This window comes from Onychostruthus taczanowskii, unplaced genomic scaffold (genome assembly GCF_017590055.1).
Source record: "Onychostruthus taczanowskii isolate IOZ18803 unplaced genomic scaffold, ASM1759005v1 scaffold98, whole genome shotgun sequence".
Lineage (NCBI taxonomy): Eukaryota > Metazoa > Chordata > Aves > Passeriformes > Passeridae > Onychostruthus > Onychostruthus taczanowskii.
Window position 1 is genome coordinate 1,160,978 of NW_024507879.1, and position 27,424 is coordinate 1,188,401.

Below are 27,424 nucleotides of genomic sequence, written 5' to 3' on the forward strand. Positions count from 1 at the left end.
TTGTATTTGGTAATTCTTCTCAAATATTTAACCATTCTTCCAATCCTTCCTCAACTTAATCCCATATATTTACAAGAAATTTTACTCAGAATTTAGTTTATTATTTCCTGTTCAGGTAGCATCTTCTCCTGGAAACATTAAAAAAATTGCAGCATAAACATTTCTCTAAGTTCTGTACCTTTGTAAGGGCAGCAGTATGATCTTCTCCACAACATATATGAACAACCTTCTGACTTCTCAGGGACTTCAGCAGTGTAGGAACATACCTGTCTAAAAGGTTTAATAGACAAAGGTCACTTATTTTGACAATGAAAATCAAAACCCAAATAGTTTTGCTTATTTATTCTAATTTGGTTCTAGTCAAGCAAGCAGTTTAAATTTGTTAGCATAACATAATCACCATGACTGAGTTTATGGATCTTGGAGATGGAAGTGTTACTACAAAAAAAAAACTAAGGGACTATGACACTGAGAAAAGTTTGTAGCCCATGCTCTCACTTTCACTATCACAGGATCATATGTCAATACACAGACAACTAAATACTGAAGATTACATTAGACCTGGCACTGGCCATGAGAAAATACATGATCATTATTTCTGTGTTTTCAATGAATTGTTTATGTGTTTCATGTTTTTAAAATGTTCCTCTAAGTTTGTATTGATACCTTTTCCTTGGTCCTAAAAATGGAGAGCCAGACACAGTTAAGGGATAAGGGGTTTTTAGCTCAGTATTTAATTAGGATCCTTACTGGTGCACCACCGGCCAAGGTGGAATGCGCTGCAACGCACACACACGGTAGATCCCGTATGCCATTTACACACCCCACAAACTAGCAGATCTGACAAGGATGCCCCAGTGGGAGGCCTGGATGAATGGTGTGATATTCCCCCATCCCTGGAAGTCTACCCTGGATGGGCCACATCTCTATTTTACACTGTGTGCTCTGGACGGGTCCTTGGTTTCCCAAGACAGCCTAGGGTTTTCCAGCCTCCTGCTCTGAGGCCTTTAGCATGTTTGTTTTCCTGGCCTGACAGAACACCAGTACTATGCCAAGTTATCATAGTTAAGGAATGCTAAGAATATAGAAGGTATATAAAAGAAAAGGCAAAAAATCATCTTGGCATCAGTGTCAGTTTGGCTTGTTTGGAAAGTGTATTTATACACACAGTTTAATGTCACTGATTGCATAAGAGAACAGAGCACTGAACAAACAGGAAGCAAATGTAACTTCCCTCCATCGCTAGGACAAGGCAACTTGGTCAACTTTGCACAAAGGCAATTTTTTAAAATGTTAGTGCTAATGTCTTAAAACCTGTCAGGCATGCTAACATGTCTGCAAGAAACCCTATGAAGGCATTTAAAAGGGATTTTATTGAGAAGTGATGCTACATGAAAACCTGGGGTTACACACGTTCCAAAGAAATGTAGAAGCAACTGAAATCTCCCAGGATTTCTGAAAATAATTGTAATTTTCTTATTACATGAATGTGACAATTTTTAAGGCATTCAGATGAGTATTTTATTTACAACCCATTTTCCCCATTTTAAATGGTGTTGACAACAATGAACCAGTAAGAAAATCTAAACTCATGAAACCATCAAAAGATTATCCAGTACCAAACTGTGTATTAGAGAACCCTGACAGCAAACACTGCCATCGTGGGGTCCTGTGAGCACATACTGTGCACGTAACACAATACAACCAAAAAATACATAATTTTTTGTCTAATGTAACCACTCGCTTGCTAAAAATCATTGTCATTCACCTAGCAGAGGAAATTTTGGAAGTGGTTAGCCAAAAATTGTGACCGATTATTAAAAGTGGCCTGAGAAAGGAATGTAAAAGTAAATGGCAGTAAAATATGAAGATGGCCTAAATGTGACTACTAATGACAACCAAATTGGTTTTGACAGATTACTGCTTTTGCCAAGCAATTTCACCCACATGAAATTCAGTTCAAACTGTAACTACTGCACAGTATTTCAATTCCATGCCATTAAGTCACAGGAAGACGTCAAACAGGGAAAGAATACAAGTGAAACGGGCAAGCACTTCAACACAACACGGTCAGCATTCTCACTACACAACAGCTGAGCGAGGAACACACCTCTGTGCCTCCTCCGTGCCATCTCATGTGGCACTGGGACACTCCAACAGCCCTGAGCAAGGTTTGGTGTGTCTGCTCCTTTCCCAGAACACTGCTCTCCTCGGATTCACAACCCAAACCCTTCAGCATCAAACCCTCCTGAGGCAATGCTTACTTACCATTGTCATCATTGACACCCAACTGTCCAAATTTGTTGCGTCCCCATCCAAAGATGGCTCCAGAAAGAGTTAGTACAAAACTATGAGCTCCTCCTGCTGCAATCTGTGCAAAAGGGATTCCCAGCAGAGATTTAATAATTTGTGGTGAGGTTTGTTTTTTATACTCATAACCTAAGCCCAGCTGGCCATATTTGTTTTGTCCCCAGGAAAACACTTCACTTCCTGTTTGAAGGAAAAAATAAACAACAAAGAAATACAATTAATATCGTTTAATAATACAATGTTTATCCACTGTAAGAAAATCTAAAAGTTAGACTGTCACTCTTCAAAAATTTTTGAGTTTGAAAATGCATACAAATTACTGACTTCTGAAGCTAAGCATTCTTGTGTAATTTGCTGGCATTCAACTCAAGCATTTAATCGGACTGGAAGTACTTAAATCACATTCAAACCCTTCCAAACTGCTCTTAACATTCCTGTTTCAACAGTGCTACATCAACTGAGTTTGGTTATTACAAAGCAAGACACTGCTCCATGGGAAGTTCCACTACTGCACAGATATTTATACAGACATCTGCTGAAGCTGCACCCTGGACATGGAAAATTTTCCTACTTCCAATCAAAAGCCTCATTTAAGGTTTTCTAAGGGAAGATGCTTAAATTTTCACAGACAATTTAAGAGACAGATATTTTTAAATACTGTCTTCATTACATGGTCACTGAAGCACAAGGTTTATAATGTCATTTGATACCTTACAAAGAAAAAAAAATTCTGAAGAATGACAATCAAAGACCTACTGATGTTAAGACTGCTCCTAAAATAAAATACTGTCTTGAGCAACCAATGTTTTGCCACGTTATTTACTATCCTAAAGATCAACACCCAAACACAAAATAATTTACTTTTGCTGAAGTGATATGTTTTCAAGAGCAATGTTACCTTCAAAATACTTCCTATGTCTCTCCCATCTCCACCTTTCCAGTAACAGTTTTATCAAGATGGGGAAACAATGAAACCCATCCCCTGGAGTACTGGCCTCAGATTTTATTTATTTATATTAACAACTAAACCCAAAAAGCCCTACAGCACACATCAAGAACAGAAACAGAGCTGAAAATCAATATATCACAATAAAACAGTGATGCTGTACTTGAAGCCTGTAACTTTAAAACACTGAGTGAATTTCAAATCACAAATTCCTGTGACATTCTTGCACCTTTGACCAACAGAACACTTGACAACACAACTCTGCTGCTCGCTGCTTTCTGCTGCAGATCTTAACTCAGACAAAGGGTTACTCCTAAAGCTCTGCCTTCCTGGAACAAAGGCATTCCCTTGAGTTACAATGATAATTATGCCTGGGAATAATGGCACAGGACATGCTCAATATGAGCCCATGAAGAGTCACATACAGAAGCCAGGCACATATAATCAGTATAAACTAGTGGATTAAAAAAAAAAAAAAAATCATTCAGTGTACAATGAACACCTGCCTCCCCACAATTATTTGGTTCATATTTGAAACGCATATTGTTAAGAAACACTGACAAACTACAGACATTCTGGAATTTTGTTCTGAGTTGGGAGGTTCCCATTAACACTTTTCAGGAGCCACTTCTCCCAAGTGGAAGTTTTGGCCACAACTCTCCTATCTCGTGATGAGACAAGCGACAAGCAAATTTAAATTCATTCTCGTTTCTGGAGAGCTGCACTAACCAGACATACAGTACAAGTGAGGCCAACTAAGTATGTGCTCACAGCGCCAGCAGAAATTTGAAGACAGGAATTTAAACTTTCAAAAGATAGCTTGTATGTGACATGGCATTTTAATTATGGAAGCACCAAAAACCAGAGGCTTTGCCATAATAAAGCACACAAGGAAGTCACTCCTGCCAGCCTCAGTAACTTGAGGTTACAGGTTAAAACACACCAGTGTGCCAGCAGGATGAGAAAGATGTGGGGCCAAGAAAAAGAAACTAAAAAGGAAGTCACATGAAAGCCAGAGGATGAGAAAAAGCCAACACACACACCTCCTGAAGAAATAAAAGCACAACTCAACACCGTTTGTACATTTGTTTTTCAAATTCAAGCTTTCATCATTAAATTACACAGCACCTACCAACCTGAAATCCCATCTATGCTAAGTGGTAGCACGTTTAATAAACACATTTCCTTAAAAAAAAAAAAAAAAAAAGATAAAATATTGAAAAAAGATAAAATTTTGAAAACTTTTGAACTCTATGGTACGAAATTACACAAAAGTTCAAGAGAATAAGAGAATTTGGCTTACCTTTTGAGAGTGCTAGTGAGTGATAATAACCACAAGCAACTTGGACAATCTGGATCTCTGATAAGCTTTTAATATTTCTATTGGGGTAAGAAAACAGAGAAAGAATTAAGCTACCAGATCACGGTATGAAATAAAGGGTAATATACAAAATGTGAATCCTTTTTACTGAAGTATACTAAACATCCCAGCTTTAATTAGATGCCATTTAGTAAAATCTGAAGACAACACTGCTTTTTTTCTAAATCTTTTAAGGTCAGGTTCTGTCTTATTTTCAAATAGATCGAGTCTGTAAAAGTCCGTAACGAAGAATTAGGGAGGTTCATGTGCTGGGAAGGCAATCTCACACAGCTGAATGGAGGAATGAATACAGAATACAAGAAGAATCTCATTCTTACTTTCCAGTTTCCAAAACTTCAGTTTATAGACATAATACATATTGCACAGTATTATAAAGAAGTTGCAAATACATGCACATGTGCACTAAAACTAATAATGCTTTCAATTTGGGATGACAAAAAAAGTTTCTAAAGGGCCTGTGAGCTTTTAAATTTGATGCAGATTGAACATTTTTAATATTATAGTCATGAATTACTAAGGTTCCAAGGAATTGTTACTTTTGTGTGTGGACTTCAGGTAGCTGGAATGCTTATGGCATTCTGAAAACAACCCTGGCCAACGTGATTTTTTTTTTAACTAGAAGGTGTATTATTCAATCACAGCTGAAAAGCTTTGGGGTGAAAACTGAAGTATGAAGACAGAACAGCAAATGTACCTTCTTCAAATTGAAAGTTTAACACTCTACTTCTCTTTAACTTCTCTTAAATGGCATTCATGCTCTTAAAATACCCATCCTACTTTTCCAATGCAAGTCTCATTGTTAGGGGAGGTTAAGAAAACCAACAAGCAAAAACACCCCAAAAAGTAACAAATCAAACCAAGCACATCTGTAACACATTTCTCACAAGACTTTCTGAGGAAGGAAACTGTCAACACACAGTATTCAAGTATCATAGATAATATATCTTTTCTATATTTATATGGCTTAACCTATAACAGCAGAATAGCTTAACCAATGTGATTTAAGCACATTATTTTTTAAAAAAGGCAACTTATTATGTACTATTTTTAACCTGGGCACTCTGACGCATTCCTCAGTTCCTGGCAAGCCAAGCTGTCCATCAGTAGCCAGACCCCAAGCATATACCTGACCTTTGTCATTTAATGCAAGAGTGTGGGCTTCTCCACATGACACAGCTACAATATTTTGGGCATCCAGTGCACCAACATGCTCTAAAAAAAGGAATAAATAAAATTAGTTGGTTAAAAAAAAGAGCTACTAACAAGCTAGGCTTGATCCAAACAGTTTACACAGTACTAAGACATCAACTGGCGTGACATTCAACTAAGCCCCTAAGTTCTGCTGAAACACCCTTTATTTAAAATTACAAACATGCAATTCTAGGAGAAGTAAGTTAAATATAACACCCTGAAGTAACCAAGTAATGACTGTTTCTGGAGCAATACACAAAACCTGCAGCTTGAGCCTAACGGATCCTTCTAATCTTGCCATCTGAAAATGAGTGCAGAAACTCAATTAACAGGGAGGTCAAATAGATTATTGTCAAATGACTACACGTGTAGACATTATGTAAAAAGAAAACATTCCACCACAGCACATTAAATTCACCTATTCATTATTAAGAAAGAGCCTGCAAAACAAGGCAGGGCAAATTACAGACTAAAGCTACTGATTTTGCAATGAGCTGCACAATGTCTTCTTTATAATGCAAAATACTGTAGAAACAGATCCTAAAGAATCATTTTTCTAGACATACAGTGCACGCCTCTGAAAAGCACACACTAAAATATCTCTGATTTTTTTCCCAGCAGCCTGCACCAATGCATTTGGAAACACTCAAAGCTTGGTTTTGGGCTTATGACTTGTGATCAGAATAACATTTGCATTTCAGCAATAAGTAAAGCAGAGCAATATCATCAGGGCCTGTCATTAAGGCTGGAATTTTTAATAGTTCCCTTAAATAAGGGAACTGCTTGGACATTTTACTCCCAGTTTTCAAACACAAATTCTATTCCAGCCTAAGAATGGCACACCACTGGAAAAGCCTGTGCATTGTCAACGTTACAGGCACTCTAAACACAGCCTAGCCCAGCCCAAGTCGGCTTCACAACAGTAGCTCACGTTATCTGCAGCATGACAGGCACTCAGCTTCCAAAATAAACTAACACAGGCAGCAGATAGAAGTTCTTTTTATTACATCCAGCTGGTCTGACCAAAGAGGTTACCACCCCAATTCACCCATCAGAGCCTCCCACAGCTCTGCCAGTGGGAGAGGTCATGGAAGCACTCTCCAGCTCGGGCACCAGCACACAGATTAGCTCGGGCAATCTCCCCCAGCTGCTGAACCAGCCAGCCTGACTGCCTAAAATGGATTAAGGAACAGCCACGCAGTCCCTAGGGCAAGTAGAGCTCTAGAAGGAGGAAAGAAGAAAGGCAGTGGGGACAAGGAGGTAGCAAAGACACACAGTCAGCAACAAAATTATCTTCAGTTAGCAGAAACACATTTAAAAGAGAGCATCCACCCATCTATAAAGATACCAAGCCTCTCTGGGCTGTGCAACTGAAGTTATCCCAATGCTCTGACTTCATACAACACTCAGCAGCATTATCAGTAACCTCTGGGTGAAAGGAAGATTAGGGAGGACATTACAATCCCCATGTGTCTGAGCATGTAAAAAAAAAAATTAGAGCAGGTCCATTACATATGAAAGGTCATGCAAATTAAAAGTCAGATATTTTCACTGTAACCTTTCCACTAAAAGACAATTCAGCAAAATTTTCAAAGTGGACAACAAGTAGTCAGAGTAAGTTTGACACATGCTGAGTTTCTCTTCATGTTCATGAAGCTGATGTTGCACAGGATTAAAGTTTACCAGTTTTAATATCCACATACTGTTTCCCAATAGAAGTCCACATTAGTTTAAAAAAAAAAACATCAAGAAAATCTTTAATGGGCACCAAAACTGAAACTCTATGTAAAGGAGAACTAAAACACCCCATGACACCTCGTTTCCATTTGAAAAATTTGTGGCAAATATTGAGGCAAGCAAGTTGTGCAAGTGCTCTAGGAGTGATTAGAACCAAGCCTCAGTAAGCCTTTCCAGTTTGCTACGCTGTGCTGTGAGCAGTGAGCAGCACTGTTCCCTGGCTCTCAGCACCAGCTATGACTCACATGCAAGCTCTGAAGGGAGCCCATGTGCACACTCCTCTGCAGTCAGTCCCTGCAAGATGTTTACCCAGTTCTGCTCCAGAACTGCACTAGGAGGGAGCAGAAACATACACCGAACATGGGTGGGAAGAAAAAAAGTCCAAAGAACTGTTACACAGCATCCTTTAGGCTTTTCCAAATCCTCTCCCTGTAGCGCTGCATATACTGATAAGTCTTTTATCAAAAGTTTTATTTTTAGTCCTTACAAAAGAGAACATTGCTTCAATCAGACCTGCTGTACATCACCTATTAGACAACTAAAAACTCCATGTTTCCCTGCAGTGATATGCCAAATACTCATTTCCACCATATTGCAACAGTCAATACATGAAGTACAACACCAACCCGTGGACTGCAGCAGGCCAGCTCCCCTTGAGATTAAGAACGGCCACCAAGCCTCCCACAGTCATGCTTGAAACAAAAACTAGGGGCAGTGTCCAGCTGCACAGCATGCAAAAACATGGGGGGACTGCCACGTTTCATAGTGCTTGTTTCCAACTGTCACAAGAACCCACCCCAGCCAAGCAATGCTTTTCCAGTTAAAAAGATGTCCATTCTTGGAAGAACTGCTGTGCATGAATTTGCCCCATGCACAGACACTGGCAATCTTGGCTTTGATGAAGCACAATAAAAGGAAAGTCACACCCACCACCACACAGAATCCCCCCAGTTCATCACTTCCAAACTTACCGGGTCTTTTCCTGGCTTTTTCATGCCCTAGTTGTCCCAGATCATTGCATCCACATGTATAAACTGTCCCATCATCCAGGACAAAAACAGTATGTCTCAGTCCACATCCTACATCTCTGACCCTTTTATTTAGGAAAAAGTCACTTTTTCTGGGTTCTAAAACAATCTCTTCATCAATTCCACCCAATCCAAGCTGTCCAAAAGATGCATTGCCCCAGCACAACATGTTTACACGTCTTTTTATCAGAGATCTTCCAACTTCACTTTTCTAGAATATTCCTTCTGCGCAGCTGTTAAGAAAAAATGAAAATGTATATTTTTCAGTATTGTCCCCAACATTTACATTACCTTCTATACAGCATGTAATCCATGAGCTCATTTTCTCTATACCAATGTATAAAAACCCTGAACAATTTTTAAGAGTGTGATTTGCTTTCTTGGACAGGATTTGCATTAACTCTGCAGTAAAATGCTTTCTTTCCCATTTCAGATACAACTTTTAAGATGTGCAGGTCACTGGTTTTGCGTAAGTTTGTTTCAAAAACTTAAAATTACCATTCTTAGTAAAACTTCTTCAATGCCTAATCCAAATTTATACAAACTTGCAGTTGCAACCAACTCCAGCCAGTGGAAACGACTTCAAATATATTCCAAGGGGACAGCACAGGCTACTTTCTTTACTTGAGGAGATGCATGACTCCAGTATGGACTGTGTATGGCCTCAAGATCATCACCAAAAACAACATTTGACTCATAGCTTGGAAAAAAGCGGTCAGCTCTGATCAATCCAGTTATGCAATACCAAGTACAACATGCTGTGTCAGTCATTACATTTAAACAACAAGCAGTCAACTGAACTCACAATTTAAAAGAAAATAAATAGCTGAAACTCAAGTCCCCAGTCTTGCACTGCAATCAACAGCAGCTACAGCTTCAGTTACTCTGCAGCAGCAGGAGGCCATATACACCAATTCTCCCAAGCAAACACACCCCTAATCCCTAAATTACAATTATCAGGATTTGTGCTGACAAACTCTACCTTTTTGGAAAGGATTCAAAGCTGCCCTTCTCTTTCATTTGCAGTAGCGCATAGGACAAAAAATCGGTGGCAATATTTTCACTACTACTTACACCACATTTCCACAACATCAAGTTTCCCTGCATTTTCAAAGCAATTTAAAAGTCAATGTAATCTAATGTGAAATGACTATAAATTTTCATCTGTGACCATTATTTACAAGATATTCTGCAGGGTCATAACATCTATAAACTACCTAAATTCCAAACTGCTTGGAGAAGCAAGCCAACATCTACGTTATCGTCTAAGCGTTACGTACACCAAAGGGCAGAATTCTTGCCAGCACAACAGGATAAACTATTTTTCTCTGCAAAAGACAAAAGGCAATAAACAAGGCACTTATTTTTGTGACCGCATAAAAAAACCCCAAAAGCAACACCGCACTGAAACAGCCAAACAGCTTAAAATATATTGCATTCTGTTTACCTATCTCAGGAGGTGAGGCATGATCAAATATTTCCCTAGCTATATCCTACCACATTCAGAAGGGGACATCGAAAGGCAAACGTCTTCAGTTAAGACATAGCTATGCAACAGCACACGTCACACATCTCTAGCAGTGACTTGCTTCAACCTGCAACACAAGAAATCAGAAAAGATGTATCACTACAGTTCTTCGAGATTTCTATAGTCAAGATTTATCTCCATCCCCAGCAGGGAAATAACATAAAAGTTCTCCTTTCTGTTGAACTATATACGTATTTCCACGGAAGGCGGGGTTGTTTTGTTTTGTATCATTTAAGAGTCAGTAGCCAAAGTTCTGTACTTTGATCTCAAATCACGGCACTCTTTCACCCCTGTGCGTGGCCATCAGAGCCAACTCGCGCCGTCAGCGGCTGGGTACTCGCGGCGTGAGGCGGCTGCCCGGTGCCGGCGGCCAGCACGGCCGGGGAAGGACCGCGCTCGCCCCGTGCCGCCGGGGCGCGGGCCGGCGCCAGGGAAGCGCCTGGACGCTTCGCGCGGCCCGGGGCCGCTGCCGGAGCGCTGGCGCGCGCTCGGGCCGTGCCCCGTGAGGGGACCCCCCCGCTCCACCGCCCGCCTCCCGCCGGCCCGGCCTCGTGGGCGGGGGCGGGGACGCGGAGCGGAGCCGTCACCCGGGGCTCGGCGGAGCTCCGAAAGGGACGTTGCGCTCGGAGGCACCGCCTGGGTCGGTTCCCGCCGTTGGGCTGTGAGGAGGCGGGGCGAGAAGGTGACAGCAGAAATGAGGCGTGGGAGCGGCCCGAGAAGCGCGGAGCCCCGGAGTGACGCTCTCGTTCTGCCGGCGTGCTCGGGGAGCGCAGGGCCGGGCGCGGAGCTCGGCCGTTCCCTGCGGTGGTGGCTGAAGCTGTGCGCGTTCTTGGCATGGGAACACGTGTGAGCGCGACAGAGCCCTCGTTGTGTTACACCGAAGTTTTTAAACTGAGAATTTAAAAACTGGAGTGGGTTCTGGGGCAGATAGCTCCCTGAGAAGAGGTCTTCGTATGGCGTGTTTCGTCTGCCTTGCAGAGTTCTTCAGACACTTGGGCGCGTGTTGCTGTTCCTTATTCCTGATCTGCGGAGATCTGCGGCAGGCTCTGCTTGATCTCTGAGGGCACGAAAAGAATGAGATCAGTGAGTAGGCAGGAACTGGATCCGCCAGGGGATGCAGGAACAAGCTGTTCTTCATTCCGCAATTAGGCGCCATTAACTTGCGGGAGCACGTAGCGGCGCCCCGCGGGTGATGGGTGCGCTGCCGCCGCGCTCTGAGCGCCGGCCCTGCCCGCTCCGGGGAACGGGGCTCTGCCCTGCCCCTCCCGCGGAAAGAAATGCAGCTTTTGGAATCTTCCAGGCTGCTTACAAGCTTCTCTTAGTGTCCCTACCCAAGATGGGCACAGTAAAAAGTTTTATTTTCACTGAACACGTATCTCTAGTGGATCCGCTAAAGGAGAAGTTTGCGCGCTGGACACATTTCTTAACTTTTTTTTCCCTCCCCGGTATTATGCTTGGTACTGGGAGGAAAATCCATTGCAATTTATGTAATTGGACCGGGTTGGTAATCCAAATGAGATTTCTTTATTTAGCAGCCTCTTTACAGAAGTATCCACCTTTATGTAGGTCGGGAAGTGAATAAAGGCCGGGACCGGGCGTACGTCACAGCAAGTGATTCTGCAAACTGTGTGTGAGGAAAGTTCTGTGTTCGGTGTCCTTTTGCCCTTTTGTTAAACGGAAATCGTTTAACAAAATCCCACTAAATGGGATGTTTTGGTCCAGCCGTTAAATACTCTTGTTTATGTAAATAGGTAAGATTCTACAGGACTTCTCAGGATTTGTGGTTGTAGATTTACCAGCAAAGATCCAAACCAGAAATATGAAATTCATACCTAGAGAAAATGAGATTGCTGCATAGCTGACACAAGCTAAATGATGCAGCACTTTTCAGGGCAACAAATGCCCGGTTTTGCTATTTAAAGGAGAAATGTGAGTGATTTGCCTTTTGCCATTCTGCATCTAAGACTGAAAGGTTAGCAGGAGCTGTGACACAGAGCAAATGGAGGAAACCACTTCATTTGTTATCTTCTAAACTTCCTTTTTCCTTTATTTGTGAACCCAACGGGGTAGTAACTGTGAATAACTACACAGTGAAATGGATTTTAAATATTGGCTTTCATTGTGCAATGTGTCCTCTGACCAGCATGTGGGGATATGCCCAAGTAGTTGAAGAGAACATTATATGCCCACTATAATTTTATACAAGGAAAAGTCACTTGGTATAACTGGCTAAAACATTAAATAAAAATATATAAAGCATGAAACAACACAGTGTTGCACAAATCTCAACTTCCTTCTGCAATAGACATAGCTATTTTATTTTAAAGAATTATATTAATCCTAACATCAAATTACTGTAAAGTGAATAATTCAAGTGTCTTCAAATAACGTACAAGCCATATTTTTATTCCACATATTGTATATCTTAGCAAATTTGCTTTTTTGTGCCGGAGAAGCACATATCCTACCGACCATGCCTTAGCACCTTGTGGGATCCCCTTCCTGGGGCTGAAGGCACGCAGGCAGTGGGGGGAAGAGGATGTGTGCTGTGGTGCCATCCTGCACCAGCCAGCACGGAGCCTGCCACTCTGGGCTTCTGCAGTGAGGTGCCTGCACCTCAAAATTCCCGATGTCCATTCTAGTACCTGCAAAAAAAACCCTCAGAGGTGCAAAGTCCAGTGAAAGCAAGAAAAGTAAATCTGCTTTACTTCAGGGAAGGAATTTATTTCCTTGTAAGTGCCTTAGCCCTGAGGGTTTCCTATTACCATTGCACAGTCTTCTTATTGATGGTCACAACAAGCAAGAAACTATTTTCAGTTCCCCTGCCATAATTAAAATAGTAATGCTTGGCTACTGCCTGGTGATAGCTGTCAGCACAACTGTGGTTTTTAAATTGTACCCCAGTTAATCCTCCACTGAGATAATAAGAAAATGAGAAAAGAATCATATCTAGGGTTAACTAATATGTCCTTTATGCTTGATTACTAGAAAACATCTTTCAGTTAATATACATGTTTTTGGTATAAAACATAATATACATTTAATTTATAATATACATATAATATATCTTGACTACAGTGTTACGGCATAAAGCTTTCTGTATAATTAATAACAGACACACTCTGCTCTCTGCCTCCATTTTCTCCTGGCAACAGCCAGGACATACTTTATAAACTTCAATTCCACATTTCAAACCCCTTTGCTTTATTCTTTGATGTGTCACAGACTACAGAAAATAGAAATGGGTGTCCAGAACAGCTGATAACATGAAATTCGAGATGTCTGCATTTTGCTGTGAGAAACTACCTACCTTTGTGTGAAGCCTTTGTGTAGAATATTCTTGATTAGAACAAAGAAAAGGCTTTAGAATGCAAATAGGCTTGCAAACAAGGGATGGTCAGACCCTTTTGTGCCATTTCAGTTTCACATTTCATCCTCAGATTCTTCACAGTGTCCATGTAGAGAACTCACATATAAAGAGTATGTGTTTTCTATGCTCTGCCATGGCTCAGTGTAGTTCTCTCTCTGCCCACCCTGCTCACAAACAGTTCTGGTTAGCTCAAATGCAAATGCGCTTACCAGGAAGACCAATCATTTATTAATTGATGGCAACATGCTGAAACCAACTGAACAGTTTTTTACCTGTTTGTGAATATAAATCACTATAAAAATACTCAACTGACAACATTGCAAGTTCTGTGGTTAACCCAAGGCATCTGATAAAGGGAGCTGGTTAAGGGACAACTGAGGAGACACCTTCAAATTAAGATAAGCAAAACCAAAAACCTGCAACTCCCCCCCACTCCCCTCATCCTCTCAGGCCACAAACCATAGCTGAAATAGCCAAAAGAAAGCTATTCATAGGATGATGAATGCAAAGAAAATGAAACAGCAGTGAAGGGTGAGGATGAGCCCTGGACATGAAGTCTATAATGAAGGAAACAAGCTGACCTTTGTGTTAGGGATGAAGCTCTTGCATTCACGAACCGTTGTGTGGATCCAGTGTCCCCAAGCCCACACAAGCTGGCACTGAGTGACTCCCCTGTGCCCTGGCAGTATGGCAGCAGCCACACAAGTGCTGAGGCACCTGCAGGTTGGGGCTGAAGATGCTGAACATTTTTGAGCATCCTACACAGAGTGTTGGGAGTGCAGCCCCTTCCCACATGTGGCATATTTTCTTCCTATTGAAGTGATGTTTCACACTATTTCATGTATTTTTCTGTTATAAATAGACCAGCAGGCCAGGTGCTAAGTGAGCACAAAAATTCCCATTTAATCTTTTGGGTTTTCTTGGTTTAAGAGATGGATGCTGAAACACCAGTTCCCATGTCATTAAACTGAGCTTTTGGTCAGGCCAAAAGTGACCTTTGATTTTTAAGATGCAATCCTTCAGGAACACAATATCAATAATTGAGCATGCCCTGCAGAGACTGATTTGGTAACATGCTGAACCTCAGCTTATAAAATAGCTGCAAGTGGTGCCACATGCTGCTGGTTCTGACATGACACTGTGCCTTTGCAGGGCAGCATGATGAAGCACCCTAAAATTAGCCTTCTTACTATTTCGTAAAGAGCAGGCAGAAAGGTAGCAGCCTGCACTGAGGAGAACAAAGAGGCACAGGAGAGGACCAGAAGTGAGGCTCACACACAGCCTGGTCACAACAATTCATGGTGAGCACTCTTGGCTTCTTTGCAGATTTCCATGTTCAGGGTAATGGCTTATCCCAAGCGCAGGCTGACCTGAGTGGGAAGAAAGAAAGGTGCTTTTGTAAACAGAGGTGGGGAGGAGAGACCTGTTCTTTCAGGGGGATTGGGATTCAGCAGAAGGGAAAACTAACTGAAAATTACATGGATGGTCTCTTTTAAGGATGTGGTGGGAGCTGGCATTAAATTCACAAAACCAGGTTTGTTGTTACTGGAATATAACTGGGAGTGGAAGAAAAAAATGGGCCGATATGAAAATCAGAAACTGCATGAAAAAGTCCCTTTCTATTGAGCCAGACTGATTTTGTTCTGATACTCCATTCTATCTCTACCCCACTTACTGCACATTAAAGTCCTTCGCTTTACAATGAGTAAGATTTGAGAGAAAAAAAAACAATCCAACTTCCAGGCAGTAGGAAGATAGAGGTGTGGATGTGTTAGTGCAGAGGAACAGAAAGAGTGGAGGAAAAGAAACGGTGAGGAAACATTTGAGTATGTTCAGAGGGCACAAAAGGAAGGCATGCCATGAAAGGGATGTGAGCACTGACTGCTGGGAGGGAAGGGGGCACAGCACACGTCTCTAGGAAGCAGGGGACCCCCCAGCAGCTGGATGGGACAGCCTGTGTCCTCATGCCTAAACAATTGTCAGTACATGCTGTTTTCTCTATTCCTGTAGTAGCACCCTGCGAAGAATAGCTGGGAAGAAAATAACACTAGGGCGTAAACTGTGCCTGGTACATTCAAACTACATACAGCTGTTTCTGCTATTAGTTATCACTCAGAAATATGGGACTGTTTTGCAACACAGGTATTTTTGTTCAGTAAAGATGATTGGACAGTATTCTGCAGCTTTTGTAATTTAATTTGGGACAATATTATGATTTCACATGTATTACCAAAAGCCAGAGAGGCAGGATTTTATAAGAACTCTTTTGTGCTGTTAGCAACCAACAGATATTTGGTGAAGCAAGGACTGAAATGTGTCAAAGTGGGAGTGAATCTATGACATTTGCATCAACTACGGTACAGGACATCTCTGTTCATAAAGGGGATAGAATATTCACTGTGGTCAAAGAGTCTTGGACAGACTGAAAATTAAATTTCTCTTGTAGATGTTAAAAAGTTCCACAGAAATTGTATGTGAGCAATCAGAGCTTGGAGTCCTTGAAGGACTATAACTCTAAATTTTCTATAATGTAAGTCTCAACCTTGGCATTAGAATAAAAAAAAAATTTGGAGATAGAAGGTGAGCTGTATGATCTGAGCAATCAAATCCTCATAACTCTCTGAAAAATGGAATCACTGCTGCTCCCTACACACAATTCCTATGTAGAGAAACCCAGTGACTCCTCATGTTCCCAGAGGTCTCCTAAGTCAATATTTACTTTATTTAGGAAAGAAAAATTGCCACAAATTAGTAATCTTTTGTTTCTGTTTACTGACACTGAAGTGATGCAAAGTGGTGTCAATTTTGTTGTTGATTTTTTAGTATGAGTGATTTGGATGCTCCTATTTCACTGCAGAAGGCTTTGGGTCAATGTTTTTGGGATAATGTTTCCTTGTTTATTTGGTCTACCAGCACAGAACAAACTGCTTTCATTTAGAACTTCAAGCTTGAAAGGAGAAGCCAGAGCAACTGTATATCTTTTGGAAGCAGAAACAGCAGAGCAGCCAAATGTGCCAAGCCTCCATTGCATTTAGCTGTGCCTTTTTCTTGGACAGGGGAGGAGGTAGCAGTGATTCATCACCTGTGTCTGCCTGATGAAGGCTTTCTTGTCATTCATGTCAGCAAGTCACCAGGACACCACTAAATATGATCACTGGTCCCAGTCAGAAATGATCATTTCAGGGGCACTGGATACTCCCCACTTTACACAAACATATTTGTTTTCATAGAAAATAATACAGAGATCTTTTCAGCTCCTGGTCAAGGTTCTAGAGCAGAAAAATTACTCCTAGAATACACAGAATGAATTTGAGAGGAGCCCTGGAGATTTAAGTGAGATTGTTCCTGAGACTGTCTCAGGAAAAGACAGAGCATTTCAAGAGGATCCGACTGGCACAGCAGCTTCTGTTCACCCCGTGGCCCAGTGGAGATTACAGGAGAGTCAGCTTGAAACACCAACCTCCTCAGAAAACAGTTACACATCATATTTTAGCCAATAGACTTGTCAAAAAATATTGTGTCCGAATGTGATATAATTTCTGCAAATACAAACAATTCAATACAAACACTATTAGGTGCTTCTGGCTTATAGCAAACTCAGTCAGGCTTTTTAAGAGAGTATCAATATTACAAATTAAATTCCTTTGATTATAACTTTTTTTTTTTTTTTTTTTTAATAAAATGAAGGAAAGGAATGCTTATTTGTCTCATGAACAAGTGGTTGCTTTGTAGCAAGCAGCCATAGGATTAAAAATCACTTTTCTGAGAGGCTAGTGATGTGGTCTTTATCATTTTCCCTGACCTCTTGTTCAAGCTTGAGCTTCTAAATAGTTCATCACCATGATAAACCTGTTTGTGTTGTCTTCTGTGTTTACAATAACCATAAGCATCAAAATAGTCTGTTCATAACTATAATAGTCCTGCAGAATTATAACAGGCAAGAAATGTTCCATTTATAGCCATTACAAACACTTGTAATTTCCAGTGTGTTGTATCAGCAATGACCCCTCAAGAATCCAGTATTTGGGATTAAAGTGCCTGGACATTTTCAAGTCAAATTGTGTTATCTTTTGGCAAAGTTTTAGTTTAGGATAGTTAATAACAACACATACAGTTTTAAAATCTTCATTTTTGAAACTTCTCACACCAGTTGTTTTACAGCTAATTTTGATTGGATACAGAATTATTTGCCCAAGTAACAACAAAACAGATACTGTTATTATAATGATTTCTGATGTTTTCTTAAAAACCCACAGCAAGTTAGAAGAAATACCATTTGACAAGTGGAATTAAATGGATTTAAAAATATAATTTAAGTATACATATTTTGAAATGAAATTTAAAAGCTCAAGGATTATCAAATAAATTTATGTTTATAGTTATATTTCAAGAAGCTTAAATTTTTTAAAAATTAATTTTTGATATCTTAAAGATTCAAACAGCATGCTTGAATTTGCTGTAACTCCTTTGGACGTATATTGATCAACATAAAGAGAATAAAACTAGAGACTAGTAATATATTCCTCATAAAATATTTTCTGATGTAAACCTTTGGCTTCCTCAAATCCTGCATCTTAGGATCTGGACCAGGGAGAGCTTCACATCTCTGCAAAAGATCCAAAGGTTTTCTCTTGTGCCTCAGAAATAGACACCAAGTATTTCAGGATCAGGAAGCATATGTGGAGTTTCTTTCCTGAGTTTTCCAAGCCCAGGAAACAATCCTGTCTGGAGCCCTGTTACCCCTCCTTGGTAATTCCAGTGACACAACTGAAAGGAGCCTGTGGGAGCACACAGAAAGTCACTGCACCTGCAAGAGACTGTCCTCAGAGTGCTCATTTTGGGAGTCAGATTGTCCACTGGCTCCTGGATTTTCAACTTTATTTATCTTGATTACAGCTGGGAAAACTCTGGAAGTTCTCCCTGCTGAGTCCTTCCTCTTCACCTGCCCCAGCCACTCAAAGCCATCATTTTCCCTGCTTCCCTTTCCTCTAAGTCAAACCCTGAGACAGGTCAATTATTTCTCTGTGGAAGTCAAAGGTTATATTTTTAAATATTTAATGAAAATATAGTCTTGGTCTTCATATCCTTTGACCTTCCAAACTAGTAAATATTTCTTCATAAAATAGATGTTTTCTTGATTTACCATGTTGTCCTGATTTAACATTTAAGAGCATTACATCTAAAATTTGGTTCAAATGTTGAATTTCCACAGACCCACATCACCAATTAAGCATGGCAGAAAGGTTTTGTTGTGCTTTAAAAGGCATTTGCTAATCAGATTAAATGAAAAACACTTATCATATTTGCATTTTCTTTCTAAGTATCACAATTTGAAGTCACCTATATTCTTCCTTTTCTAAAGCAAAAGGAAAAAGTGAGACATTTAAAAAAGGGTTTCCAAAGGCGCCCTAGCCAGAAAGAGAATTCCTTTCTATAACTGGTGGCATAGCACAAAGCATTAATATATATCACTGATGTACCAGTTGATCTAAACTTGGCTCGTTATATGCATGGTTTATCAGATCACAATGTATTTTAAACCCTGTGATAGATCTTTTGACTCCTTCTGTTGAGTAAATAATGTTTTGACTGGTATGAAATTATATGGTTCTGGAGACTGTCATCTGAGTAAGCAGAACCACTGGCCTGGGAAAGTATTAATTGATATTTCTGATTGCAAGGTGACTTATTTGAAATAAATTAGAGGTCTTATTTAAGGTCCTAAAAGAAAAGGCATAGCCTCCTTTTTTTTTTTTTTTTTTTTCCCTTATCCTCACTCTTTCTCTGTCTTCTGTATTTATGAAAAAGTCACAAATAGCTTTGGCACAGCTGACCATCTGCTTGGCTAGTCAGAATGGCCAGTGCCTCACACTGTTGTTGCTCTGAGGGAATTTTCTGGGTCGTGGTCATGTAAGTGAGCTTACATTACCTGAATGCCATTTGTTCTTCAGCTAAACAATGATTCTGATACTGATGGTGTTTCATAAGCTGGTACTAAGAATTTCCTTTGATCCTCCTCTCTGTGGCTTCTGAAAATTTGCTTGTGTTTTGACATGAAAGACCTTTTTTTAAAATTAAATCTATCGAATCTGTCAGTAGAGTTGTATCCCTAAAACCCCCAGGTGTTCTGAAGCTCCATCAGTATCCAGATAACATTTTGCAGCGCATCGTCATACACATTTTTACCGCTGACGCTATAACGCGAGTCAGTTTAGTGTTACAATGCGACATTTAAAGCGGGAAGGTGACTCAGTGGCCCGAGGGAAGGCGTTCCAGACAGATGAGGCAGCGCAAGGGACACAGCGCCAGCCACCGGGAGGGGCCGGCAAGCTGATCCCGAGTGGGCACGGAAAGGTGACACACTGCAGCGCTGGGAAAACTGGAGCTCCAGCCACCTCCTGGAGTCATCCGGGGATGACACCTAGCTATGGTTTCATATCAAAATGACCCTGTTTGAATTCGAAGGAGGAAAATGTTCAAAGCCCCAGGAGTCGCTCCAAGAGCTTTTCCCCTTGTCAGCGCAGGGAGAGCCGGCAGTGGCTGTGCGCGGAGCGCTCAGCAGCACCGGGCACAGCCGCATCCCCACAGCCCCGGCCATCGCTGACCTCTCCTTGCTGGCACAAGGACCGCCACGCTTCCCTGCTGCCCCCGTGTGTCGGGAGCAGAGGTTCCCTGCGGGTGCGGATTTAACTCTGTCCCCGTCCCCCAGCGCACCCTGTTGCACCGCTGCCATACCCCGCACGCAGGCTTTCCTCTCCATGGAGTTTGCTCCTGTCACAGTTTAGCAAACTGGTGTCACACCATGCTCTCCTGCCACCTAAGCCACGCATTTCTATGCAATCTCCCTAAGCAAGCTCTTATCTCCAGCCAGCGCTTCTGGTGAACAATCATGTTGCTGCTCTCCAGTCTGTTTGTCTGAGCTTTACCTAGCTGAGGTGATCCCATGTCTGCAGGTTCAGAGAAGAGCTGGCTGTCGTGCCACTACTGATAAACACTGAAACTCTCATCTGAATGTGCCTGGAAAGCAAGAGGTCTCAGGAAATCATTTTTAAAATGTAGACTGCCCATGAATGCTCTCTCCTTATTTTCATCTACCAACAATTTAAGACATTCTAATAAGGGGTGTATCTTGTGAAGTACAATTTTGACAACTGAGGTAGTGAAGGTTTTGTCCTATTAAACATCTGATAGAGCTGGTATTTTGTACAGTTTTGCTTGTCTAGAACAGGTTCAAAACAACAGCCATTTTCATTCTGGGTTTGGGTTCCCTAAAATCCTAAGGGTCCTGATCCACACTGCCACACGCTGAGCAGCCTCAGCCTCCTGCCACCTGCCCGGCCCTCTGGGGTTCATGTGCTGCCACCTCAGAGCCTCTAACACAGACCAAACAACACTGGAAAGACACTACCCCAAGCAGAAAAAAGATACTGAAGATACCTATATTTTATATATAGGGTTCTTAGTTCAGACAGAAGCCAAGACTCTTTGAGCTTATTTTCCTCATTACTATGTGACTCACATTAATCAGGTTTCCACAAATAATTGCCACACTTTGTTTTGTTCTCTTATGTTAAAACCACTTGCAAATAGACTCTCAGTAAAATCTGCCTGTTCTTTCAGGGTTTGGGAATTTCTTTGCAAGAAATTAGCCTGGGTTAAATTCTGCTCTCTTTTCTAGAAGTATGAAGCCATTTAAGTGATAAGAATATGGAGTGAAATGTAAATCTCTGTTTGACAAATGTGTAATTGGAAATAGAGACTGTGGTTACAAAATATGCCTCCCTGGACTGACTCTTAATCCACTTTTAAAAATACAATTCACAACATGTTGTTGTGTTAATCTCAACCCCAAGCCAAAGGCATTCATGCTCCTGTCTCTGCACAACAGTAAGTGGTTAACAAAGGCAGACACTGCAGATGTCATATCTACTTAATATCAACTTAATATCAACCACAGAAACAGCTACTAGGAGAATAAAATTAAACTTTTCTACAAGTAACACAGGAAGTCCAAATAATAAATATAAATATATAATATGGCTTCCAGTGTAGCAATATTGCTGTATTTCCTTTTCCTTTAGAAATTTAGTTAAGCAGATACTGCCACTCTTTGTACCAGCCACTCTGACATATATCTTCAGTTGGTATTAATTATGGCTATGAATTTATTATTATTACATGTTTTGGAGGTGTATGTTCTAAAGAAGGGGAAAACAAATTGTAATTGACGGACCTGTGTTTGGCTTAGTGCCCTCTCTTACACTGAATCCCAGGAAAATCCCAAGTCCATTGGTGTATCAGCTCAGCGAGATGTTCACACCTGCACCAGCATCAGGCTGAGGCAGGGCCAGGCAGAGCTGGGGACCTGAAACAACACAGCAAAATGAGCCTTGTCTGCCACACCAGGGTCCTATCAAGAACAAGAGAAGGAAAGACATGAAGGACAAAAAATAGAGTGATGAAATAAAAGAAGATAGGGAAGGAGAGGGGTCACAGTAAGAAGGCAAATCTCACTTATCACCAAGTGTCCCAAATTAGGTGAAGACACTAGCACTGGTATTATCAGATCCCTTCTGTGGTCTCTTTGGTCTAATCATGCCTTGTAATGGGGACAGTGAAATCCTATAGTGTCAAAATGGATCCCACAGTCTCTGGTGATGCTGGGAGCAGTAACCCTGACTGTAAATCTCACATTTTTCAATGAAGCTGGTTGTTTGGCATTAGTGTCAAATCAAGCTTCCTCCTTGTTTCACTTGCCCAAAGAAAGTCATTAATGGAAGAGTACATACCCAGTAATCAAACCCAGCTTCTGGGTTATTAATCATTGTTTTCTGATCTTGTGTTTCTGTCAATTACCAGACATAGTCTCCAAGACATTGAATTGTATAGATAGGAGTCCTCATTAGTTTTATCTCAATTGCTAAATGATTTTTAAAACCAATCTAAGAGGTTGCATCCAATTTTTGCTTTTTGGGCAACTGCCAGCCTCTGTGTGTTGGTATTTGCTGTGTGCTCTATGAATGTTGAGCCTGAGGGTGCTGACCATGGGAGGAAGGCTGGTGTGAGCCAAACTCTGCACCCAGATATGGTGGCCACTGCCAGGACATCCTACTCAGCCACATGAGCCTTTCCAGGGAGAGCTCATGCATGTTCTACTTGAACCATAAGGGGAAACTATCCACTTTAAAATCTGAATGCTAGCAGCTTGTAAAATGTTGGTTAGACATCCCAACATTAAAAAAAGTAATTTCCCTTAGAAAAGAAAGAATGTAGGAGAAGCTAAGGAAATTTTAAGTTATGCCTGTGAACACTTTTTACTAACTCTTTAGTATCACAGGGGTTTTTGAAAGGCTGATATTTATAAGATAATATTGTATAATGGCTAATAATGGACAAGAAAAAATATCATAATTTAAAATAAGGACACGGTGTTCTGCATGTTTTTAGACAGGGAATCTGCCTTAAAGAACCTGATGCTCTTACAATTGAGTAGAAGCTTTTTACAATAAAAGGGATTTTACAAATCAGCTTTTACAATTGCCACCCATAACACCAATTACTTCATGTTCTGGAGATTATCTATCTTTATAACATTTTTCAGCTGTACTTTGTCTACTGCAAGAAAGCAAACTCCTGGTATATTTTAACCTATTGAATAATTTTGAAAAGCAAACAGATGGAACATTGGGGTACAAGAGATTGTGGTTCTGTGTGGATGACTGGAAGATGCTTTCATTACTGTAGTTATAACTTTCTGGAAAAGTCTGACTCCTCTCCTAGTGATGACAGTGACAGAACAAATTCTGATTTCATTGGAAACAGCATCAGGCCCCATAAATCACAAGTACATTTCATCTAAATAATGAATGAGACTGAAACATTCTCTGGTAACACTTGGGCAATCCTCAGATGAGATGAGGATTGAAGCTGCCCTGTGCAATGATAAAGTCTGGTTTGGGCTGGGTGCAAAAGAAATAGGCACTCAAGGAATGTTTTAACATCATTATTTGTACTTCCTATAGAAAAGAGGTACCATTTCTATCATCCTTCTAATATGTCTCAACTTCTAAAATTAGAATCCAAATTAGGATTACACAATACCTGGCAGACTCATGGTAAGAGATGTGCTGCACAGTGATATGAATAGAAAATACCCAACTCATCTTACAGAAGGTTTGTAAATCACTTGAAATAGCTTTTCCAGGAACATCCAGAAATTTGCTGTTAACACTTTTCTTACCGAAGGAACAACGGCCTTCTGATAATTCATTAAAGTCTATAAAAGAGAAACAGGGCTTGCCACTGCTCTTCAAATTACCCAGCCTCTAACTGTAGTTATTAAAGCAGCACCAGTCACTGGTGCTTCAAGAAAAGACATCGCTGCTCTTGCCCAAAGCTGCCCAGGTAGGGAGCAATTCACTGCCCCTGGAACAACCTAGCCTAGCAAAAGGCAAAGTGGGCACTTCACAGGTGAACATTCATACTTGACCCACAGCCTAAGCCTCTCTCCACCCCTTAGAACAAACTTGGCTAATGCACTTTTACATACTACCCATTGGAAAGAAATCAGATCAGCCTTGGCAAGAGCAGGATCAGTGCTTGGTGGGGTGCAAACAAGGAGTTTGCAGTAAACATTTGCTGCACAGGGCTCTGGAGAGATCTGCAAAATCACTGGAACTTGACTGCAAAGGGCCTTAAGGAAGCTTTCAAAGAAATGGCATGTCTCATTTAATGGTTCATCACTTGTCATTAACAGAATAGTATTAATTTCATCCTAATATCTAGAAAATCAAGAATTTTCCATTTATGATAAAACCATAGGTTGACAATTACAGTCAGATAATCCTACTGAGGAATAAGAGCCAACCAGCCATGTACAGAGTTCCATTTTAAACTCACTTTGTGTGAGTCTTGTTTGAGCTTGTGAAGGTGGTTTGGGCTTTGACAGCCAAGATCTGGAGAGAAATAGTGCTCATGGTGTTTATTCCAGGACACTATGCCTCATTCTTCTGCCAGCCAGCAAAGACAAAAGGACATAAAGCTGGAGGTCATCATACTTTGAAGTGCTTTTTTTAGTGCTCAGTAGGCAAAAGCCTGATTTAATTTTTTTTCTATAACAGCAGACAGAGGAGCCACAGAATTTTCATGGGCTTTAGACTGTTGCTTACGAACTAGTGAATCTGAAATTCTCTGGTGTTGCTCTATCAAAATGCCAGCTCTGCAAGACCTGGCACATTTGCTGTGTAGGCTCCAACTTTTTGTGGTTCCTGGAATTTTTGGCCTTGTACCATCTGCTATTACAATGGTCTGTCTGCCACAGAAAAGGCTCATAACTGTTTGTGGTTTCTCAATGCTGTACTTTCTACATAACCCTGAGCTTATTTATTGCTCAGATTATTCAATGATTTTGCAATTCTAGCATCTTAAACTCTGTCTTAAAGTGGAAGTTTTTTGCTTTTTTTCATCAGCTTGAATAATTTTGCTTATCATGCAAAAACAGCAGTTCACAAACAGCACACCTACAGCAAGACTCCATGGTAAATAATTGCATCTCAGCAGAACTCCCCATAGATTTAAAATTATTACCAGACTCATCAGACTTCATTTTCAGGCTGCAGACTTTGTAGCCTAAACATCTACAGACACTGTCCAGACCACAGCAGCACGGGGTACGGTATCAGCAGGCAGTCCCTGCAGCACTGTGTGGCTCACACCTACTGTTACAGATACTATAAAGAATATCTTAGATCTCTACTTCAGATTAAAGTTACATCATACACCACCCAACCCATAAAATGCCTCACCTGTGCCCAAAAGAAGGGCTGGTTTCACTACACAACCTTTCCATAACTTCACCATAAACTCATGCTCATAAGGTATTCTGACAATGGTATCTCTGCTGGTTTTTGCTGGGGTAGAGTTGATGTTTTCTCCACAGTAGCTGTGCTTTGGATTTGTGCTGGAAGCAGTGCTGGTAGCACAGGGATGCTTTGGGCATGGCTGAGCAGAGCTCACACAGAGCCAAGGCCTCCTCTGGCCCTCACCCGACCCCACCAGGGAGGGGCTGGGAGGGGACAGAGCCAGGACAGCTGAGCCCAAGGGATCCAAGGGAGATCCCAGCCCATGTGGGGCCATGCTCAGCACACAGAGCTGGGGGAAGGAGAAGGAAGGAGGACATTCAGGGTGATGGAGTTTGTCCTCCCCAGTCACTGCCACACGTGATGGGGCCCTGCTCTCCTGGGGATGGATGAGCACCTGCCCAGCCATGGGAAGTGGGGAATGAAATAGGAATAGGCAGATCCATCGGGCCAATGAATGGGTACGAGGTTGGTCTCAGTGGAAGAATTTAGGGGTTTTTGACCATGGGAAGATCTACTCAACAGCTGGTCTACTCTGACACCTGACTGGGTGCACCAATCAGAGCGGGAAAGGTGCTCTAGCACAGGAGCTCTAGCAGGGCCATTGACAGAGCTTTAAACCAGCTTGGAAGAGGTAAAGGGACACAATCAGGCTCGCCAACGCCAAGGGACAGGATGCTGTGCCAAAACTGGAGAAAATGAGCACTTACAGATCCCTCAAACTGCTTCACAAGGTGTTGGCTAAAAAGTACCACACCTGAAATATTTCTACACTAATTCACACAGTACCAGGAGCAAACAAGAGCAGCTCCAGGCTTTGGCCTAGTCCCAGAGTTTGACATCACTGTATGAGTGAAACCTGGTGTGATGAGTCTTGTGCCTGGAATTCCCTGTTGGATGGTTACAGGCTCTTCAAGTGGGAGAGGCAGGGCAGAAGAGGCAGAGGGGTGGCATTGTGTGGAATAGAAGGATTAGAATGCATGGAGCTCACAGCTGGCAAGGGCACAGTTGAGAGGCTCTGGATAAAATCGAGAGGCAAACAAGTAACACAGATGTCATCGTGGGAGTCTCCTATAGACCTCCTGTGCAGGACAATGGCACTGACAAACTTCTCTTTGAGCATCTAAGGGACGCTTCCAAATCAACTGCCTGTATTCTTATGGGGGGCTTCTACTTGCCAGAAATTAACTGCTACAACCTGGGCCAGAAAATTCCTAAAAAATCCCAGATGACAACTTTATGGAACAGGTCCTAAGGGAGTTGACTTGGAAAGATCCCCTCATTGACCTGCTGCTTGTCAACAGAGAGGATCTTGTGAGCAAAGTGGGGACTGGGGCTGTCTTGGCCATGAAGTGATTGAGTTTAAAATCTCTGTTGACAGGAGGAAAAGTGCCAGCAGAACTTCAACCCTAGGCATGAGGAGAGCAGACTTCAGGCTGTTCAGGGAGTTAGTAAGCAAGGTCCCCTGAGAATATATTTTTGCAGGTGCTGGGGTCCATCACTGCTGGTTGCTTTTTAAACATCTCCTCCAAAGTGCACAGGAGCAGCAGCTCCCAAATGTTGGAAGCTAGGCTGGTGAGGCAGAAGGCCAGCTTGGCCGAATAGGAATCATCTCTCAGAAATAAGGCAAAAAAGGAAAGTGTATGCCCAGTGGAAGTAAGGCCAGGAGACAAGAGAAGAATACAGATATGTTGCTTGCAACTGCAGGGATAAAATTATGAGATGAAAGCTCAACTTGAGTTGGAGCTGAACTCTAGGGGACAATACAGATATGTTGCTTGCAATTGCAGGGATAAAATTCATGAGATGAAAGCTCAACTTGAGTTGGAGCTGAACTCTAGGGGACAATAAAAAGGAGTTTGTCAAATACAATAATGGCAGGAGGCCGTGCAGAAATGACACGAGCCCGTTCCAGGATGAGGCTGGTCACCTCACAGACAGGGACACGGACAAGGCAGAGCTGTGTAACGCATTTGTTGCCTCTGTCTTCAACACGGACCAAGGGGGTCTCAGTGCCTTGAGCTGGAGGACCATGACTGAGAGAATGATCAATTCCCAGCTGACCCTGAAACTGT

General features: G+C 41.5%; 2 protein-coding genes across 6 annotated transcripts in view; one reads left to right on the plus strand and one right to left on the minus strand.

Annotated features, from left to right (window-relative positions):
* Nucleotides 1-10,593, minus strand: part of HERC4 (HECT and RLD domain containing E3 ubiquitin protein ligase 4) — a 30,151-nt gene extending 19,558 nt beyond the window's left edge. The window contains exons 1-7 of one of the 4 annotated variants that reach the window (XM_041427216.1): nucleotides 10,041-10,590; nucleotides 9,874-9,921; nucleotides 8,537-8,826; nucleotides 5,690-5,849; nucleotides 4,560-4,636; nucleotides 2,269-2,490; nucleotides 179-270 (exon numbers count right to left, since the gene is read on the minus strand). In XM_041427216.1, coding sequence (XP_041283150.1) covers nucleotides 179-270; nucleotides 2,269-2,490; nucleotides 4,560-4,636; nucleotides 5,690-5,849; nucleotides 8,537-8,762 — 777 coding nt within the window. In that variant the 5' untranslated portion in view covers nucleotides 8,763-8,826; nucleotides 9,874-9,921; nucleotides 10,041-10,590. Of the gene's footprint in view, nucleotides 1-178; nucleotides 271-2,268; nucleotides 2,491-4,559; nucleotides 4,637-5,689; nucleotides 5,850-8,536; nucleotides 8,827-9,873; nucleotides 9,922-10,040 lie in introns of all 4 variants that reach the window. The other 3 variants (XM_041427217.1, XM_041427215.1, XM_041427214.1) reach the window with 3 other exon arrangements.
* Nucleotides 10,594-14,709: 4,116 nt separating this feature from the next.
* Nucleotides 14,710-27,424, plus strand: part of MYPN (myopalladin) — a 71,203-nt gene continuing 58,488 nt past the window's right edge. The window contains exon 1 of one of the 2 annotated variants that reach the window (XM_041427280.1): nucleotides 14,710-14,792. The gene's annotated coding sequence lies outside the window, so the exon portion shown is untranslated. The remainder of the gene's footprint in view (nucleotides 14,793-27,424) is intronic. The other variant, XM_041427278.1, reaches the window with a different exon arrangement.